General features: G+C 37.1%; 1 protein-coding gene across 2 annotated transcripts in view; it reads left to right on the top strand.

Annotated features, from left to right (window-relative positions):
• The window catches only part of nlgn4xa (neuroligin 4 X-linked a), a 102,738-nt gene extending 83,667 nt beyond the window's left edge, over nt 1-19,071 (top strand). For both annotated transcript variants that reach the window (XM_053477407.1, XM_053477408.1), the window contains 2 exons: nt 1,220-2,009; nt 17,648-19,071. In XM_053477407.1, the coding sequence (XP_053333382.1) occupies nt 1,220-2,009; nt 17,648-18,521 (1,664 nt within the window). In that variant the 3' untranslated portion in view covers nt 18,522-19,071. The remainder of the gene's footprint in view (nt 1-1,219; nt 2,010-17,647) is intronic.
• The last annotated feature ends 1,883 nt before the right edge of the window (nt 19,072-20,954 follow it).

The raw sequence follows: 20,954 nt of genomic DNA, 5'->3' as shown, positions 1-20,954 counted from the left end.
AGTCCAAGGACTTTTACTGACTTTTACTGGCAGGCCCCACCGTAACCCTGAATGCAAGTTATTACTTTAAGTGGTATAGACGATGAGTGAGTGAGTAAACAGACAGATGTTTGGTGAAAGACACAGCTTTCATCTACATTTCAGAGAATGTGGATCAGATTGAGGGCTTTTACTTTCCTTCTGTGTCACTGAGGCATCAGCTCCAAGCATCTAGTTATGTTTTTTTTCTAGGGCAGATTCTGCAGCATGAATCCACTGACATGCATGGCTGATTTTACAGAGGTCCAATACAAAGGTTTATGTGTCTTTGTCAGCATTCCCGTCAGACACTCAGTATCCACGAGACTGTGTAAATGGAGAATGAAAGCCGTTATGAGGATGATAACTGTGCTCGGTCCCTCCTCATATTGCCCTGATTGAATCTCTAGACTAAGACGATATAAATAGAAAGCATGGGCAAAACATCTCACACACACACACAAGCAATTCCTGGTGTGTTGTGGCCTATTTACAAAGTGACAATACAGAGAAAGTAATTTTTACACCGCCCAAAATGTTCTTGATAGCAACATGAAACATTCTCATATATTTCAATGTAGTTGCACTACGTGCGTTCTTTAGGACGCATAATCATGTAAGCCCTGTGAGAATTTCAAGTTACATAGTTTGGAGAATGCCTCAGAAGATCATTTGACAAATATAACCGGATGACATTCTTGCAAGAAATTCCACAGAGCTCTGCATCGAGAGGAAATGAAGCCCAAATCATTGGACAATTGCAAATACATAAAAAATGTGGATATTTTGGCTCTGCCTTCCAACAGACTGACTTAGAAATTAAACAGTGAAGAAAATAATAAGTGTTGAAGGGCAGAATATCAACTTTAATTAAAGATTTGCATCTCTATTGGTAGAGCCTTGCGGGAATCATATCTCATCATTGGGTGATGCTTTTAGTCAAGTACAAATATCTTTACAAAAGAATCAAATCAAGTCAAATTAAATCCACCTCTCTGGAGTACTAACCAGAAATGACAAAACTGGTCACTGTAATTGGCAATTGGTATCTTCCCATGCCTTTTTTTTCCCTTTGTCCTAGTTTATTCTCTGCACATTACCATCGAGTTTTAGCATTGATCGGAAAACTTACACTGGTGCTTCAGCTTTTAGCAAAGTGGTCTAAGTGCACTAATGGCTGCTTATTTCTTCCTCTTTGTAGATCTGTTTCAGAAAGCCATCATCCAAAGTGGCACGGCTCTATCCAGCTGGGCCGTCAATTACCAACCGGCCAAGTACACACGCTTACTTGCTGAAAAAGTAGGCTGCAACATGCTGGATACTATAGAACTGGTGGAATGTTTGCAAAATAAGAACTATAAGGAACTGATTGAGCAATATATCACCCAGGCCAAGTACCACATTGCATTCGGGCCTGTTATAGACGGCGATGTCATCCCAGATGACCCCCAGATCCTTATGGAGCAGGGCGAATTCCTGAACTATGACATAATGTTGGGCGTCAACCAGGGCGAAGGTTTCAAGTTCGTGGATGGGATTGTAGATAGTGAGGATGGCGTGTCGGCCAATGACTTTGATTTCGCAGTGTCGGATTTTGTCGACCACCTGTACGGTTATCCGGAGGGGAAGGATACACTCCGAGAGACTATCAAGTTCATGTACACTGATTGGGCTGATAAGGAGAATCCAGAAACCAGGCGCAAGACCTTGGTTGCATTATTCACAGATCACCAGTGGGTGGCACCTGCTGTAGCTACGGCCGATCTTCACGCGCAGTACGGATCGCCAACGTACTTTTATGCTTTCTATCACCATTGCCAGAGCGAGATGAAGCCGAGCTGGGCAGACTCGGCACATGGAGATGAGGTGCCTTATGTGTTTGGGATCCCTATGATTGGCCCGACTGATCTGTTCAATTGCAACTTCTCCAAGAATGACGTTATGCTCAGCGCAGTGGTGATGACTTACTGGACGAATTTTGCTAAGACAGGGTAAGTAAAGTGTCTCCATAAGATTATGCTGTCTTTTTTTCTCAATTGAATTTGGTATCGGTTTAATACCCAATAAGAGAAAGAGGAAATCTTGCACTTGGGGCCCTGAAATTTCCCAGTGATTGGAAATGTCATTGATGCACTCAGGAAGTTATAGTGTAGGGCAATGACGCCAATATTAGCTCTGAGGTAGAGCTAATTTTATTTCTCCACTGTGTTTTATTTAATAGAAAGGCAGAGGAAAGGTTACTAAGGTTTCTTTAAGCCCAGAGAGATAGCATTTACTTCTTGAATCTCAAAAACAATAAAATAGTCCAACTAATGGTGGTAATCATGTTGTCAGACAGAAACGTTTAGAATAATTTTGAGTGCCAAAATATCCTTTCCAAGAACTTTTGTACAAGCCAAAAACAAATAGGATTTAGATAAAAACTAGAATATAGCTTAAGCATGGGAACATCACAGTTCCATCTGTTTTTCACTTTCACCAGACAAATTGTATGGTTCCTTTTCTTTCAGTTGATTTCATTTCAGAGAATACTACCTTGCCACATCGGCTATCCATTTAAAGATAAATGGCTTAGCTCCCAAACTATTTCCCCACTCGTGCGCTTAAAAACTTTTTTTTTTTCCTACTGAAAGACACTGGAGAAAAGGAGAACTAATCCTAGGTATTCTGAACCATGTGAGCCTTGTGTTTCAGAGCCCACTTTGAGGAAACAAGGTTCCATCTATCACTCTAAAGGGTTCTTAGTCTTGTTCCTTTGGGGGACCATTAAAAAGTTCTACGTAGAATCCTATAATAGAAAGTTTTTTCTTTTTGGAGAAGATGAAATGAAAACATCTGTAACAAGTTTGAACCGTCAAAACATCCACTTGCTCTGATGGAGCACAAGTCCTAGTAATATCATAGCATCTTTTACGTACTGACTCAAATTAAGCTAAATTAGCTCTTTAGTTGAAACGGCTAAGGCCGTGTTTAAATGTATACAGATATTAATAAAAGCAGATATTTACACTCCTGACCTAGTAATCTGATTGGACAAGAAGCATTCCATAAGTGGTGATATAGAGAGTAACAGCACTGGAATGTTTAACTATTTGTATACCACCGTATCTCAGGTGTCTTAACTATGAGTCACAAGCATGGGTTGGCATGTCCCAAATCCCTCTTTAAAAAGTGATCAAGAACATTACTTGGTGTGTGGAACAAGGGATTCTAAAGTACACCTTACATAACACTCTAGCTTTCCTAGATAGACCCCCAGATATTAGAAAGCGGAATTAGTGTCAATATAAAGTATATCTTAAAAGTTTCTTCATGTTTTTTTCTCCTCTATATTTTTGAAAACTAATTTTATCCTTGTTATTTCAGTCAGGCTCTAACTGTCGATCACCAGCTCAATGCTAGTTGAGCCAGTCGTGGAAGGATATGTGTTGGAGAGGCAAAATACAAATCATACTCTCCTGATGATAAATGATATTTGTAGATCTGAGCTATAAAAGAAATATCACACTTTAGGTTGTGTTATTGACCTGAGTATTAGCACAAATGTGATATCTTCAGCCGTGATGATATTCAGTACAACAGCACAACCTTGAGTGTGATATTGCTTATGTTAAATGTTGTTAAATTATGATTGAATTACTATTAAAGGCAGCAAAATGTTTACCTGAGAAATACTGAGAAAAAAAAAAAACTCATGGCCTTTCATTCAATTTCATACTAATTTCATAAATTTGATTTCTACCTTTTATTTGGAAATGATCACTATTTTTTTTTTACAGCTTTCCTTTCTCTTGTATGACAATTTTTTAAATAAAAATACAATTGTATGACTTTAAAGGTCATAGTACTGTTTTGCTGCTGTTCGGCAACATCATATCTATACTTACATCTGATAAAAATATCAAGTATTATACAATAGGTTTTCCATCTCTTGTGGGTTAACATTCCTATTGTATACAGTAAAATAGTTTCCAATGCCATCTAGGTTTAGAAACTATATACTGTCCAATATATTAGTATAGAAGAGGTACTAAAAGTAAAGTAAAAGCACTTGGAGAGGTTTAGGTTGAGGTGCAATGCTACACTTACCCTTGCGTTTACTCTATTCACCCTAAGGTGCATAATATACTGTAAAGCTGGTATGAAAACATATTACGGAACCCATAGTATATTTCAATGGAGCAAAATGAAATCTGCCGGTTTTATTCCTGAAATATGTTTACACAGTGGTGCAAATAATGTGTTCTCTGTATTAAAGAGAAAAAAGCCATGCACAGTAATTCATGTATGATAAATTGTAACAACGGGATTTCTGCCATTAAGGAAATATACATCTTTTTCAACTAGAATGAACCGTGACTGTGCTGGATGTTGCCTCGAGCCACGTTCAATGAAAAAAGATGGTGTGTTTTTTTTTTTTTTTTTTTGTCCCCATCTAAAAAAGCGAGTCATCACATTGAATGCTGGATGTTATTTGCCTCAGGCTAGAAGAGAGAGAAAAAGGAAGATAAGGCCAAGTTGTTTTATTGGAGGTTGTTTATAACCATGAACTTTCTATTTTTATTTCATACATGCCCAGGCACTTAAACATGCTTTGAAGAAAAATCAGTGTCTGTTCATATAATATACTGTATGTGACCTGACTATTTAAAGATTTTTTGGGGCAAAATACAACCCATGTCTAAAATTTATATAAGAGTTTTATTATTATTATTATTATTATTATTATTATTATTATGTATTGCAAATCACTGGTTCATATACAGCAATAGCAAAAGCCCCATGGGATACAGTACAGAATCGGAACATATATATATATATATATATATATATATATATATATATATATATATATATATATATATATATAGTGAAAGAGAGAGAGAGACCCAGTTCTCATCCAGTAATCTAACTGGACAAAAGTAATTCCATGAGTGTTGATATAGAGCATAACAGCACTGGAATTTTTATAACTACAGTATAGTTATATAATGTATAACTATATGTATTAGGTATATGTAAAATACTATACCTATATGTACCGTGTATGTAAAAGTAGGTCAGTACAGACCCCAGTAATAAAAAGAGGAGAGAGCATCTGCCTTCCAAAATCCACATTCAAACCAACCCTTGAAGCACTTTCAACAAGAAAACACATCTGATAACATTGTCACTTAGACGTCTTAGTAACTGCTTTTAAGTCATTTTAAATATGAGCTATCTTGTAACAGAAGGCTGAATCCCAAATTCCCCCTAACCCTTGATCAGGGGCACTACTTTGGTGTATGGAACAAGGGTTTACACATTATACACTACATAGCGCACTATCTTTAATTGAAATGCTATTTTCAATTCAACCCTGGAAACCTGGAAGTTAGCTGATATTCCAAAGCAGAATAGGTGGAAATAGAAATTAAATCTCATAAGTTTTCCAGGACCATCCACCACCTCCATGATTTATTCTCCTCAGCTTTTGACCACCCAACTGTCGGACACTAACTGTCGATTGCCAGTGAAATAATCGTTCTGCCTACATTTATTTCTGTTGTACAGATTTACACACATATGCCACTCTTTTCACAAAATATAAGTGATCCATTCCATGATTCAGTCCTATTAGTGAGAAATAGAAATCTGCCATTATGTTTTTATACAAATTTTCCTATTATTCAAAAACTAAACATGACAGCACATGCTGTTATAGAACAATAATCATTGTCAGGCTGGCGTCATGTGGCCCAACATGAAGATGAGTTACTTTAACCACCACACGATGAACATCATATTTTTTTCTGATAGCCAATAATTCCAATTTAGCCTTTTATTAAAACATTGTACTTTGTATCCGTTTACAGTTACAATTACCATTGCCCCCTAATTTGTTACCATGATTGATTTCTCAGATTCCCAGTTTTATATGCTATAGGTTCTAAAGCTCTGGATAAAACAATAGCATATAAGAACAAGCACATTAGTATACACCAGGGGTAGGCAAGTTCGGTCCTAGAGAGCCGCAGTCCTGCAGATTTCAGCTCCAACCCTGAAAAAAAACAACTCACCTTCCTATAGCCTTAGTAATCCTGAAGACCTTGATTAGCTTGTTCATAAGTGTTTGATTAGGGTTATAGCTGAACTCTGTAGAATTGCGTCTCTCTAGGAGCGAACTTGGTATACACGAAGGGGCAACCTATGGATCTGAGAAACTAGCTAAAGCGGATGTGTCAAAAAATGCATTTCCTCAAATGACCCATAGAAGCTAGCACCAAAAGTGAGTCAATCCCTCATGGACCTCTAGGTTAAAATGTGCAGCTTTACAACAGAAATGCAGCCTGGTACAAAAACTGGGTTTGCTCTCCATATCTAAGATTTCCCCATTCATGACAACTAGACATGGGTGATTTAGTATTAAAATTAACATAAAGCCATAAAATTATGCATAATTAGGGACATAGCTGATTTAAGTGACGGCTAGAGTGCAGGTGTCAAACCGTTAACTGTATGCTATGCTAACTGGCTTACTGAAATCGACGTAGTTCAACTTATTTCAAGAAATTTTGGAGTTGGCACAGGACAACGAGTGACGAAGTTCAATCAAATACAAATTAATGTTAGCATATAAATTAACGTAAGCAATCTTGGTATTAAAGCTTTTAGCTAGCATGTGATAACCAAGATATTTTATGCATTTATTAATTAACCAGTGTTTAGGCGGAGTCAACTCCTTCCAAAATGGAGACAATCAGAGCTCCACAGTTGAGCTTCTTTATAAAACCTATGGGTCACGTCATAAAGGATTTGTCCAGTTCATCTACCAATCAGATTTATAAATTCAACAGCACTATATGTTTTGTTGGAGCAAAACAGCATGTTCATATTCCAACATAAAAAAATTGCACTCATGTTTTTATTATGGGTCCAGAAAATCACATTGTAAGATTTTTAAAGACTTTATTTGCAAATTATGGTGGAAAATAAGTATTTGGTCAATAACAAAATTTAATCGCAAAACTTTGTTATATACCCTTTGTTGGCAATGACAGAGGTCAAACATTTTCTGTAAGTCTTTACAAGGTTTTAACACACTGTTCCTGGTATTTTGGCCCATTCCTATTGATGTTTTGTCGCTGGGCAACATGGACTTTCCAACTACCTTCAAAGTTTTTCTATGGGGTTGAGATCTGGAGACTGGCTAGGCCACTCCAGGACCTGGAAATGCTTCTTACGAAGCCACGCCTTCGTTGCCCGGGCAGTGTGTTTGGGATCATTGTTTTGCTGAAAAACCCCGCCACGTTTCATCTTCAATGCCCTTGCTAATGGAAAAAGGTTTTCACTCAAAATCTAACGATACATGGCCCCATTCATTCTTTCTATTACACAGATCAATTGTCCTGGTCCTTTTGCAGAAAAACAGCCCCAAAGCATGAGGTTTCCACCTTCATGCTTCACAGTAGGTATGGTGTTCTTTGGATGCAACTCGGCATTCTTTTTTCTCCAAACACGACAAGTTGAGTTTTTACCAAAAAGGTTTATTTTGGTTTCATCTGACCATATGACATTCTTCCAATCCTCTTGTGGATCATCCAAACGCTCTCTAGTAAACCTCAGACATGTACTGGCTTAAGCAGGGGGACACGTCTGGCACTACAGGATTTGAGTCTCTGGCGGCGCAGTGTGTTACTGATGGTAGCCTTTGTTACTTTGGTCCCAGATCTCTGCAGGTCATTCACTAGTTCCCCCGTGTGGTTCTGGGATTTTTGCTCACAGTTCTTTTTGACCCCATGGGGTAAGATCTTGCGTGGAGCCCCAGATTGAGGGAGATTATCAGTGGTCTTGAATGTCTTCCATTTTTTAATAATTGCTACAGTACCACACTTGATTTCTTCACATCAAGCTGCTTACCTATTGTAGATTTAGTCTTCCCAGCCTGTTGCAGGTCTACAATTTTGTTTCTGGTGTCCTTTGACAGATGACATTGAGTTAACAAGCAAATCTTGCTTGTTTGTAGGTGCCAAATACTTATTTTACAAAGGAATTTACCAATTAATTCATAAAAAATCTTACAATGTGATTTCCTGGTTTTTTTTTTCTTATTTTGTATCTCATAGTTGAGGTATACCTACGATGAAAATAACAGGCCTCTCTCATCTTTTTAATTGAAAGAACTTGCACAATTTGGGGCAGTGTTGGCTCAAAGGGCTAAGGCACTGAGTTACTGATGTGGCTGACCCTGTGCTCTGACCCCAGTAATGCTGGGATATGCGAATAAGGAATTTCACTGTGATGTAATGTATATGTGACAAATAAAGGCTTTAACTTAACTGACTAAATACTTTTTTGCCCCACTGTATTTCCGTGATTGTTCTCTGGCGCCCCTGCTGTAGATTTGCGGCCTGTTTTTATTTTTTTTATTTATTTTTTATATATGGAAACCCCAGATTAGAGCTGAATCAGTGCTTGCTGCTGCTCATTATGTGTGAGCGATTTAGAAGCACCCTGACCCACAATGCCCTGACATTTATCAAGCATGTTAGAAATGATCAGAACAAAACGATGCAGTGTGTGCGACGTACGAGTGCGGTTACGGAGGTCGGTGATGAGCAACAGCCAATGAATGAGGCAAAAAAGCCTACACTCCAAATCCCTCTATTTAAACAGGACTATTTATACAGAAAAATAGTAAAGACTAAAAGGGGGGGAGAAAGACTAAAGTAAGACATCTTGTAATTTGTGTCTTTTCTTTAATTCCAAAATTTCATGAAGATTTTTGGGAAGATTTACCCACACAAGAGAAAACTGAGAATTGTATAATGTATAAAAATATAAGAAATCTTTTATTTTTATTTTATTTTTTACCTTTTTATTGTTTAATGCTGCTTGTACTCCCACATAAAGTCAAACATAATTGATACATCAGCAATGCTAGTAGAAAGAGGAAGAATGTCAAGAGAGCAAACACAATACTGTATGTCATCAAGGAATGATTGGTAACAGGTCGTTTGGTCATGAGGAACCGTAATAGATCACTTAAGAAGCTCGGAAAGTCTAAGATAAGCAAACGTTCTCACTGAACTCAGATTTAAACCATTTTCCATAACAAACACAAAACCTTGCGCAGCTCCCTGAACTTTTCCTGAACCCAACAGACACCTGGGTTTGGGAATTAAACACGTCTTTGAGTGCCATCTTTCTTTAAAACAAAACCAAAAAAAAAAAAAGAAACTCTCCAAGTAAAAGAGCTGATACTGTAATTTGTGTCACTCATCTGTACTTTGTACATGCATAGCTACAGTATGGACGATCTATATAGACATACAGTGAGCGATTGTCATCCTCCTGCTTTCCTTTTCTTGTTTTGTAGCTCCTACTGTGTCTCCGAGCCTGTGGAGAGGGTTAAGACAATAAGACATCGAGACATTGAGTGTGTAACAACTTGGACAACACTGCGTAATACGCATACAATGATGTTTTAATTAAAAATCATTTACTGTGTAATCAATCACATGCTTTTTTTTCGAAGACAATTTTCTGTTTTTTAAACGGTGTGCGTTATCTATTCCATTTCATTGTACATTCAGTACTCATTTTGTTCTCATGCACCAAAAGTCAAATAAAGAAGCAGCAGTGCAATCCACCATCCTTAATAATTGAAACTTGGTGGATTTTAATCAATTTTAAGGTTGCGGACTGCAATCCCATGATGTTCATCCTGCAACCTGTTCATATGACCTTCAATGACCTTCAGTCACACTGCTACCTCCATCCACAGTGGCCTGATTACTAATGACATACACTTGTTTGCAATCATGCTGCTCCTTATAAATAACCCAACCTGCAGTTTGTGTGTGCTCAAGTAAAACGGCTTTTTAGCTATTTTTAAAATTGTGTACTGTGCATTTGGTGCAGATCTTTTTTTTTAGCTTGCCAATATACTGTAGCAGCAGGTTAATCAGTAAACCCTAACCAACTGCAGTAGTTTTTGAGAACAGTACTAGATTTCTATTAGAGTTGTATTTATCAGAAGGTGCCTTTGGCAGCTGTATTAAATAATCACAGCAGTGTCACCCTGTAGGCCTCCTCTGATTAGCTTTCACATCCAAAGACTTGTTGTGATGAAACTATAGATCAAATTCCCAACACGTTATATGATCCTGCTACAGATTGTTCTTTATTGATTGCATAGTCATTGTTTTATGGTTTTTTGGTGCACTGAATGTCTAAAGGTTTAGGAATAGTTGATCACCACCTATGTGCTGTTTTGAACATTCCATCTGATATACAGCACTCTCAAACTATTCATAGTTCTACGTATTAAATAATATATATTTTAAATGAAGGAAATGGCATAAATGGTTTACTGGGACAGATACAATTTAAAAAATGGTACCAATGGAAGAATCCTAGCAGCAACCTCATTTCCCCTTTCGTCTGTTCCAAACCACTCAGCATTCAGCATCACCACCGGCCTGATCATCTGCCATCATCTTCACCTCATGTTTCTCACTAGTTCATGCCTTAAGTTAGATGTTTTTTATGCTTAAATGATTTATATTGTAGGTCACTGTGTGCCTTAACAAACAAAATATACCTCTGAAATTGGTCAGGTAAAGTTACTGGACTGGAAAATAAGAGACAAAAAAAGTTTTTCAGGAAGCCTGGAGACCTATTGCTCAAGGCTACATTAAAATATTCACGAAAGTCTGGCTCTTTGGAAGCAAAATGTAAAGAAATGAGGGGAGGCACAAAACCTTTGCACAGTACTGTACTGTATCCCCTTTGAGACCTGCCATTGGGTGAGGTTTGGGTGTTTAGTTCCAAGGGACATAAGACATTTTACATGCGTCTACATGAACTTTGTGGTACCAGTTTGGAAAAGAACTACAAATGAGTGTACAGTACTGCTAATGTGTCCATATATTTTTGGCTATATACAGTAGTGTAAACTCTAAACTTGAATATGGTACCTTACTAAAGAATCCAGAATAAATCAGAATGTGTTTGTGCTTTGGTTAAGTCCATTTCAGTAAAATAAAAATTCTAAAGTTAAACATAAAAAAAAAAAAATCAAATTTAGTGCTTTTATCTTTCTGTTTTGAAAATCAGTCACACACACAGCTGTTGAATCCCTGATGTTAAGATTAGCGTTTGGAGGTTGAGCACGACGGAGTGTTTCTGTGATGGTTAGCATGAAGGCTGTATACATTTTAGCCCAGGTGAAACAGCCAGTGTATCTACAGACCTCCCGATTCAATTTAGTGTCATGATAGCCTTCCTAGCCTATTTCCTTCCTGCCTTGAAATCATTTTACACCACAGTGCGGCTGAATCTTTGATTCCGACTGGCCTGGAGGTGTTATTTTTGTATTATATTTCAACAGCCGCTCTAACCATAGGTGCTCCAAGGCAAACCAATTATCTCATTCAAAATCTTTACCATATTATATTTTACTATTCAAAAAATTTTTACGGTAGTATTTACTTTCATCAGGCACTGTATATTAGATGCTACACATTAAAAAAATAATAAAACGTGTCTGTTTTAGGTTGAATTTTTTTTTTCATTAAAATAATTTTGTTTTTTTCTCCAATGGGAAGAAATCTCCAATGGGCGGCACAGTGTTTTAGTGGTTACTGTCTGTGTTCATGGTGGGTTTCCCTTTGGGGTACTCCGGTTTCCTCTCACAGTCCAAAGACATGCTGATTGGGCTAACTGGCGTTCCCAAATGAGAAAAATGAGGGTCTGGTGAACTATTTTCATAAACATTACATAACACTAAATGAAAGCATTCATCCTGGAGATCATTTGACTTAGTAATGTATTTCCTTTGGAGCAGTCAGAATAGAAATAATTCCATTGAACATTGTAAAAAAAAACAAAAAAAACTCATAATTGAACTTTAAATTGTTATTTTTTTAACATGTCTCTCACTTGTTTTATTAATTTAAAAAAAGTAGCCCTATAAGGAGGAGGGTTAACATAAATGCTGTGTCAAATTGCAGAATTAGTTTTCAGGAATCCTCTTTGAGAATGTGTGCAAATTCTCTGACATTAAACTAGTAAATATAACTGATTACCACTGTCAGTTTTTCCGATACCATTTCACCAACTGATTAATCTCCATTTCATGAATTGTTCCGACCGCATTTCTTCTTCAAAGTTGACAGTTCAATAAATAATGTGTCGAAGGCTTTTTAACTCAGTTCCAGGAATTTTAAATCTCCTTAGTTGTTTTCTTTGCTTGATGCATCCCAATTAGTTGACCTTTTGTGATTTTTCTTTTCTTTTTTTTCTTTGGTCAGGCAGTGTACTGTATATGGATTTGCTTACTGTCAGCCATGTTATCGGCACCATAGCTTCAGAAGGAAGGCTTCGAGTTACTAGGAAGCATAAAGATTGGACTTCGGAGCTATGTGAAAATGTCTTGTGGTCTGTCCCTGTTCCAGAGTGATGAGCGCTGCAGGGTTGCAAGAATCATTTTTTTACATAAGTGCACACACTAAAGGTGTTTTAAATGTCATCTTAAATAATAAAAAAGTTCAAAAATTGGTGAATGGGTTCAAATTCGAAATGCTTCAAGAATAATTTGTCCTTATGAAAATGTGTAATTCATTATACTTTACTAATTGAAATAAAATTATACCACCGTATTTTAATATTGATTTAATTCTAGTAAGCCGCTCTTTCTGGTGGTTAATTATACGTTCTTTTATTTGTTTACTTATTTGCCACAGTTTCATCTTTTTTTCATTAGCCTGCTTATTCTTCCAGAGCGTCCTACTGCCAGCATTTTTTTTTTTTGTGTGTGTGTGTGTGTGTATTCAAGCACCTATTCTGCATGCAGCTCTATGTATCTCCTCTCCATCTCCAGTGTCTATTTAAAGGTCTCATTCTCTCTTTCTCTGTCTCTTCTCCGTATCTTCTCTCTCCTCTCGTGTAATAATATTGTAACACTGCATCAGTGCAGAGCCACTACCGATTCCATAGGCCAGACACACAGGCATACCCGCTCCTAAAAACATTGGGGCAAATCACAATTGCTAAGCTAGTTCATCATGCCACTAATGACTACGTCGGGTGAATCATTTACTTGTGTTGTAGGACATTGGTACGTGGATTATCTGCATTCTAGCAGAGGTTTTCCGCCTTTGTACAAAGTTAACATTCCTATCGTGTTTCAGCGAGTAGGTCTGGGGTTTATTTTTAAAAATGCAGAACAGCTGGTGACTCTTGTGCTTTACCTACAAACTGCTAATAAATATGCAGAATTTCATTTTTTTATGGAGTCTTTTCAGACTACCCCTCTCTTATCATATATTTTTTAAGGAAGGAAGAAAAGCGGAGGAAGGAAAGAAGGTGGAAGTAGGGGAAAAAAGGAAAAGGATGGGAAGGAAAGAAGGAAATGGAAAGGGTGGAAAAGGGATGGGAAATTAAATGAAAGAAAGGATTGGAAGGAAAAGGAAAGGAAGGGGAAATAAATGAAAAGGAAGAGAAGAAAAAGGACAATTTATGTGATTGTGTTTTGCATGATACTCCTAAAAAAAAAAATCTGGTGTCTATGGTTGTTCTTAATTTTTTTTTTATTATATTTATTATTTTCATTATTTTTGGACAATCCCATTTTTTAAATAGACAATGGAGGATGAGTATTATGGGAAGCCCTGTAGCCATCAGCATTTTCCTTTAAGCCCTCTAGCTTCAGCCAACCCATGCCAAAATCACTGAATATCCCTTTAACAGTTTTGAAAGAAATCAATTCTGCTCATTTACAAAATGCCTTGGCAGCCACACAAACTGAAAAAAAAAAAAAAGAAACGAAAAAACGGAGAGCAGAAAAATGATCAATAAGCAACGTTGAGGGAGAACAAGTCAGAAAATCTCCCAATATCCTCTCAACAGTACCCCGAGGCTGACGGGATGCCCTCACTTTTGAGGTTAATCATAAAATTGCAATGTCTATAGTGTAGAAGACTCTGGAATTAGCCTTTGGCTACTACAGTTCTGAAATTCTCTTCATGAAAACCTGGGAGTTTTGAACTTTGCGGGATAGAAATTAGAAATTCTGTTGGATTAAGCTCACACTCAAACAAGTATGAATTTGTCGTTGTGAAAACGTTGTCTTCATGTTAATTCAGAACCATTGTATTAGGACACCATTAGTATTATAATAGTATACGCAGCAGGAACCCAAATGGTGCACTTTGGGTGTACGTTTAGATGATTTTCAACATTTTGTTTTTGTTAGTGAGATACAGTTGAATAACCGATGTTGAAGACATTAGAATAACTGAAAATGACTGTACTGTAACATGGTGCTTGTAAAGCAAGTTTCAACAGCATACTCCCTTGTGGTCAAGTGGTAATCATGCAGTGCTACACATCATTGAAGTCTAAGTTTAAAAACAGTAATTCAGTAATTCCAACGTTGTGCTTATGTCTGTAGTCTTGCAAAAGTAACATCACCACAATGGTTTAACAACCAAGGATTCCTGCTGGGTAGGTTGTTTTAGACAGTTAAGATACAGTGGTACCTCAGCGTACAAATTTTATCCATTCCCATAGGAAATAATGTAAATACAGATAATCCGTTCCAGCCACTCAAAAATATTACCAATATTACTAATTTCCAAGACTATAATCATATTTTTGCATATACGTAAAAGCAAGCAAAACATTTGGAAAAGACATGTAAATAAAGTAACATATGAAGTTAATTGACATTCACCTTCACTCAACCTTAAATTACGATTCCTCTTTGCACCAGCTGCTTGAAAAAACATTAATTGCCACCATCCTTCCAACATTCTTGGGACCCATGGTGCTATGTCTTCACTAAAAAAAAAACTACAAAAATATACGTAACCTTGCTTCGTATGGCTTTCAACTCGCAAAAACAATTTTAAACGGCTACTGGATGCACAGAACTCCGGGATTTGGTTCGGTTCATTTGCTCATATGCTGAGGCAGATTTTTGGCATAAGTTTATTCGTGAGGCGGGTCATTTGTATGCCAAGGTACCACTGTACATTGATGAAAATGATGCCAGATAAACATTGACTATGTGCTGTTGGGATAAAGTTTATAAACTGCCCCAACACAATACTGCAATTTATTTAAGACCGTTATTTTTATCGTCGTGTTTGCGTCATTGGCGTTGCTATCTTCTGTGAAACCAATTTGGCCAAACCTTCACAGAGCCTTTCTTAGGAAGCAGAGATGTGCATTTTTTAATAACGTCCCCATGCAGAATATAAAAATGGACGGTTTGTGGGCAGGGGACATGTCTTCTCTGGAAGACTCGCATCTTTTTTCTTTTTTTTTTCTTGGCCTTTCTGTAACTAAGCCAACAACATCAGCAGGTCCCACATGAGAGCGCTAAGTGCTAACTACTGCTTCACCAGGGAACCTGCCGCTGAGGATAGTAAATGTACATACATTGCTTTGTCAAACAACAAGTGCCTCAAATCACTCCTCCAAGTTAAAAAAACCCTGACAACTGTAATTTGCCAAATCATTCAAGCTGAAAGCCAGAAAAAAAACACCTAGGATTCGTTCTGAGAAACTGGACGATGTATGGTTTAGATGTTATGTGAACACTATATTACAGCACAGTGGTGTACTGTAAATGCTTAGCAAATCTGTATGAGATACCGCAGTGTCAGAGTCTGAGATTCAGAATTACTTTGTAAAACAGAGACATGAGATGCAAACCCTGCGTTTGGAAAGTTCCAATTCTCCAACTCCAACCTGAGTGTTCACGGATGTTTATGCCGTCGGACATTGTTACACCGATCAGCCATAACATGAACACCATTGCCAGGTCAACTAAATAACATTGATTATAAATTATATATCAATATAATTGCCTCAATCTCACAATCCACAGCACCCAAAAGTTTCACTGCTACTGTAACATCCTGGTTCTATATACCACAGCACAGTTCAAGGACCCTGTGGTGCCATGTCCCAAGGTGCCAGATCTGTCCCAGTGAAACCCTAGGGGAGACCAAAACCTAGGTGGTTTGAATCTTTTGACTGATCAGTGTAAATACAATAGGTAAATGTTGAACATTCTCTTGTTTGGAGATCGTATTTACAATATAGTTTAGGGGTTATTCACTTAAAAGCAATGTTGTCAATATATTTCTTTATACATTGTAAATTAATATTGAAGGCATCCAATATATCCATTAATCTCCTTTGAAAAGTTGATATTAAGGTGTATCTGCTACTTATGACCTCTAAAGCCTTCATAGTGGCTCTAATCTTCAGGGCTGTTTGTTAATTGTTGAGGCTGGTAACTCTAAATGAACTTTCAAGTTTTGGTCTTGCTCTTCTGGGAAGGTCTTCATGAGAACCAGGTTCATCATAATGGCTTGATGGGTTTTGCTAATGCACTGTTCTAGAATAGCTGACCTTCATGTTTTAAATTAACAACTGACTGTTGTTTATGTTACTTAATTACATGATTCCAGATTGAAAATCTCAAATTTTGTTCTAGAATGTAAAAAATAGATCACTAAATAATCACTTTTGATTGGTACTGTATTTGACAACGTCATCCAACATGAGGGTTCCTCCTGGGTATAAAACAAACAACAAAAAAGAAAAAATTATCCTGATGTGGCATTATTTACAGTAGTCGAGTATTATTTTTTTTCCATCATGGAAAAACATTCCACTCATTGTCTATGACATGGAAGTATGATTGTGTGAAAGAATAACAAACAGAAAAAATAAGAATCTGTTTTTCGTTGATATCTTTTAATCTTTTTATTTGTTCTTTGTAGTCTAATATGTTTTAATTGTTGTAAAAATTCTGTTTTTTTCTGCAGAAATAAAAAAAGAAATTACCTGTATGTATATTATATTATTTATATAATTTTAGATAGCTGAGTATGATTTTTAGAAGTATTAACTATTGCAATAGTTATGATTTAAGAGCAGAGGAGTGGAGGTTGAGGCTGGTTCTCCCCCACACGCTTTCTCAGGCATTAGGTGTTTTTTTAAATCCATTTAAATATTTTAGTAGGATTACATAGGAACCTGTAATGACCATAGAAAAAGTCTGATGACTGATTTGCCTGCGACATGGTCAAATCAAAGTTCTGAGTGCATAATATATGTAGGAGTGAGGCCATTACAAAAAAAGAAAGAAAAAAAAGCTGTATAATGTTAATGCACTAAGAGAAAAAGGAAAGTGTTTCCGGACAGCATATCTTTATTTAGAAACCTTTTACACCTCTATGGCTTATTTGCCTAGCCTCAGGAATTAAATGTACAATTGCTAAAGTGGTTGTCTGAAAAAAAAAAAAAAAACAAGCACACACACACACACACACACACACACACCCCAGATGTCCTTTTTAACTAGGGCTGTGAAAGCTGTGCCATAGTTATTCCTAAACCCTTGAGGGGTAGTTACAAAACATTTTTCTGCGAATAAATATGAAGTCAAGAAAGGCTGATGTGTACGCAAATTCATTGGTTTGTACCTTGCTCTTGATGTATTGAAATTGAATTTGTTTAATCAATTTATTCAACTTTGATCCGTGTGATCTACCAAGATAGTATTTCTAAACTCATGATGATACCTTTTAAGACTTACACTTTTTTCCCCTTTTCTTTTGAACAGAGATCCAAATCAACCGGTACCACAAGACACCAAGTTCATACACACCAAACCCAATCGGTTTGAAGAAGTGGCCTGGTCCAAGTACAACCCCAAAGATCAGCTGTACCTTCACATCGGCCTGAAGCCAAGAGTTCGAGACCACTACCGTGCCACCAAGGTGGCCTTCTGGCTTGAACTTGTGCCTCACCTTCACAACATCAATGAACTTTTCCAATATGTCTCGACCACCACCAAGATTCCACCGCAGGACACTACGCCCTTCCCTTATACCAAACGACTAGGTAAAACCTGGCCATCTACAACGCGCCATCCGGGAATCCCTTCTTCAAATCCCAAGCAAACCACTGACAAGCATAAAGGCAATGAGCCCCCCGAGGACTCTGCTGTGATGATCGAAACCAAGCGCGACTACTCGACGGAACTGAGTGTGACTATCGCAGTGGGTGCGTCACTGCTTTTTCTAAACATCCTGGCCTTTGCTGCGCTCTACTACAAGAAAGACAAACGGCGCCATGAGTCTGGTCGTAGGGGTACCAGTCCGCAACGTAACGTCAACTCCAATGCTAACGACGTCTCGCGAATGCAAAGCGACGAGCTCGCGTCATTGCAGATGAAGCAGCAGCAACAGCAACTGGAACAACAGCTTGAAAACGAGCACCGGCATGAATGTGAGTCGCTGAGGCTGGCATGCCCACCTGATTACACGCTTACCCTCCGCCGATCTCCTGACGACGTGCCGCTCATGACGGCCAGCACCATTACCATGATTCCCAGCTCGCTTGGTGGCATGCAGCCCTTGCACAATTTTAATGCCTTTGTCGGGACTCAGAACAGCACCAACCTCCCCCATGCTCATTCCACTACCAGGGTATAGCTGCACGCTTTCAGAATACCTTCAGACTACCACCTGCTCTCTGTACTACTCTTAGGAAGTCAGGGTTGGTTTACTCCTGGCGTCGAGCTTAGAACTAAAGTCATGGATGATAAATTGCTCCTCCTGGAGATTGAATCTCAGTGGATAAGATTATTTTGCTATACCTTCTTTAAAGAATATGAGTCCAATATAATCTGTTTGTTGGGGACGAAAGGAATGTTAATAAAGTTCACACTGTACTCAGAGCCAAGTGGAGTGGGAATATTTTACCAAAAGTAATTCCGGACTGTTGTTGGACTAGTTTGCTTGCACAGGGGACACTTAGAAGCTAATGATAAAAGGCATCGAGGATCTGTTAAAGCTTGGTACTGTTGATCCTATATCAAACAGTGCGAGAACACTGTATTTTGAACAAACCTACTTTTCCGATACATATTGGACAAGGGAACAGAATTCTAAAATCTCCCAGCCTGAAATGTATTTATGACAAATTTGTAAAGATGAAAATGATGTAAATAGCTGTGAGTTACAAATCCAATACTAAAGAAAGTTACAAATGCTTTTACTGTTGTTTTTTGGTTCTAAATATTACTATTAACAAGCTTGTGCTTTTTTTTTTAAATGACTGTGTATATATATATATATCGATCATAATCATTGTTTAATTTTAGAAAAGGAAAATTTCATGTTCACATTTTACTTGCAATAGTAAAGAAAAAAAGTAATAATTATTTTAACACATAACCATAAGTGTGCATTTAGTGGCCCTTCACCTTTTCTGCCTAGCAAAAAAAGTAGATCGTTCAAAACCACCTTCTTGCTTTCATGTCAAAAATGGAGGAAACAGTCTACAGTGGTGATGATGATAAAAACTGGCTATTATAAAGTGAATTGAGATTTTGTTTGTTTTTTATAAAAATTACATTGTAGTTAGGATGTTTTACCTGGAATCATAGCACTAGCTAACTTTTTTTTTTTTTTTTTTTTTTTTTATGAATTACATAATGGTAAAACTTTTTTTTGGCAGTGTTGCTCTAACATGATACAATTTATTTATTTATTTTTTATGGAAATTAGGTTAGATAACCAGTTACATCTGCTCCCAATCCAACAAAGAGCACAAAGTTCAGATCCTAAAAGCATCATAGAATGCAGTGGAAATATGGTCAACAATCCAAATATATGATTATTCCTAATAAAATTTGGCTAAAATCATAAGTGAAAATGTATCATTCTATTGGCAGATAATTTTGTAAGTTTTTAGGAATTTATTCCTTGAAAGAAGCAAAAGAACGAGAAATTTTCACTTACAATTCAAGTTAATTTTTATTAGAAATAAGCTTAATATTTGGATACCAGGATATTTGGTTTATTGGTATCTTATTTTTTAAGAAAGTATAGATAAATGTAACTATATTCAAGATATTATTTTATTTGCTAAGATATAATTTTTTTACAGTGTTGTTGTCACCAGGTCCATTGAGATTGAACTGTGTTATTACTACGTCCGATCAGATCACACTAACCTCTTACGAGTTGTTATTGCGTCCGGCGGGTTAGTATGATGACCGCGACATGTGCAGTGCTTTTCACCATAAATGTGGTAAGCACTAAAAGAACGTAATATGAACCTAATGCCGTCTTTTACAACGTCACAGCACAAGCACGAAGAGGTTGTTTTGAAAACTCTATTGACTTAGTAACAACGCAGACATCCCAGTGACAACGATCCAAACTTTCCCGTCTGCACCGTGCTCGTAATATGTCAATGAAATCCCTAAGAGGTGTTAGTTATAGTACATCATTAACGGGTCAATATCGTCGTTACTACACCCTCATTAAGTTCTTCCTTTATTTTGTTTAGACCACATCCTCCACATCAAAGAGAGACAATACTACACCCTTACTGGTTTCTACTGCATCCCTGCCAAGTTGTACTTCATTCAAACAATTATTTGAAGACATAGTGGCTCAGTGTGACAGGGGTTTTAGGTTTCATATTGTTCTGTATCAGAGAGCTACTGCTTCGATTCCAGGTGCCATTACAAAACAGCTGAAAACAGCATCTTGTGTCCCCAACAGCTGTAGGTCATTCAGACCATCTGCTTCATTCTGTATTTTTATTTCCATACCATAATTTCCGTTAAATGCACCACTGCCTGAAGTAAAAATGTGGCCAACAATGTACTGTTTAGAATTTTAAAAAGGGCAAAAGAAATAGCCCAGGCAGTGGATTTTGCTCTATTAGTTGGATATGTTTGTAAAGAAGTATATGTTAGATATTTCTACTTGTCATATGCTAGCAATATGTATTGTGCCAGGCTTGTGATATTTTTGGGTTCCAACGCAAGTGAATGAATGTAAATATATAAAAATAAACTATAAATAATATTAAAAATCATTAACCCTAATATTTTAGTTCTGCATCCTGTA

The sequence above is a fragment of the Clarias gariepinus genome, chromosome 18, assembly GCF_024256425.1.
Source record: "Clarias gariepinus isolate MV-2021 ecotype Netherlands chromosome 18, CGAR_prim_01v2, whole genome shotgun sequence".
Classification (NCBI taxonomy): domain Eukaryota; kingdom Metazoa; phylum Chordata; class Actinopteri; order Siluriformes; family Clariidae; genus Clarias; species Clarias gariepinus.
The sequence above is the reverse complement of the archived record's forward strand: the minus strand, read 5'-3'. Positions and strand labels throughout refer to the sequence as shown.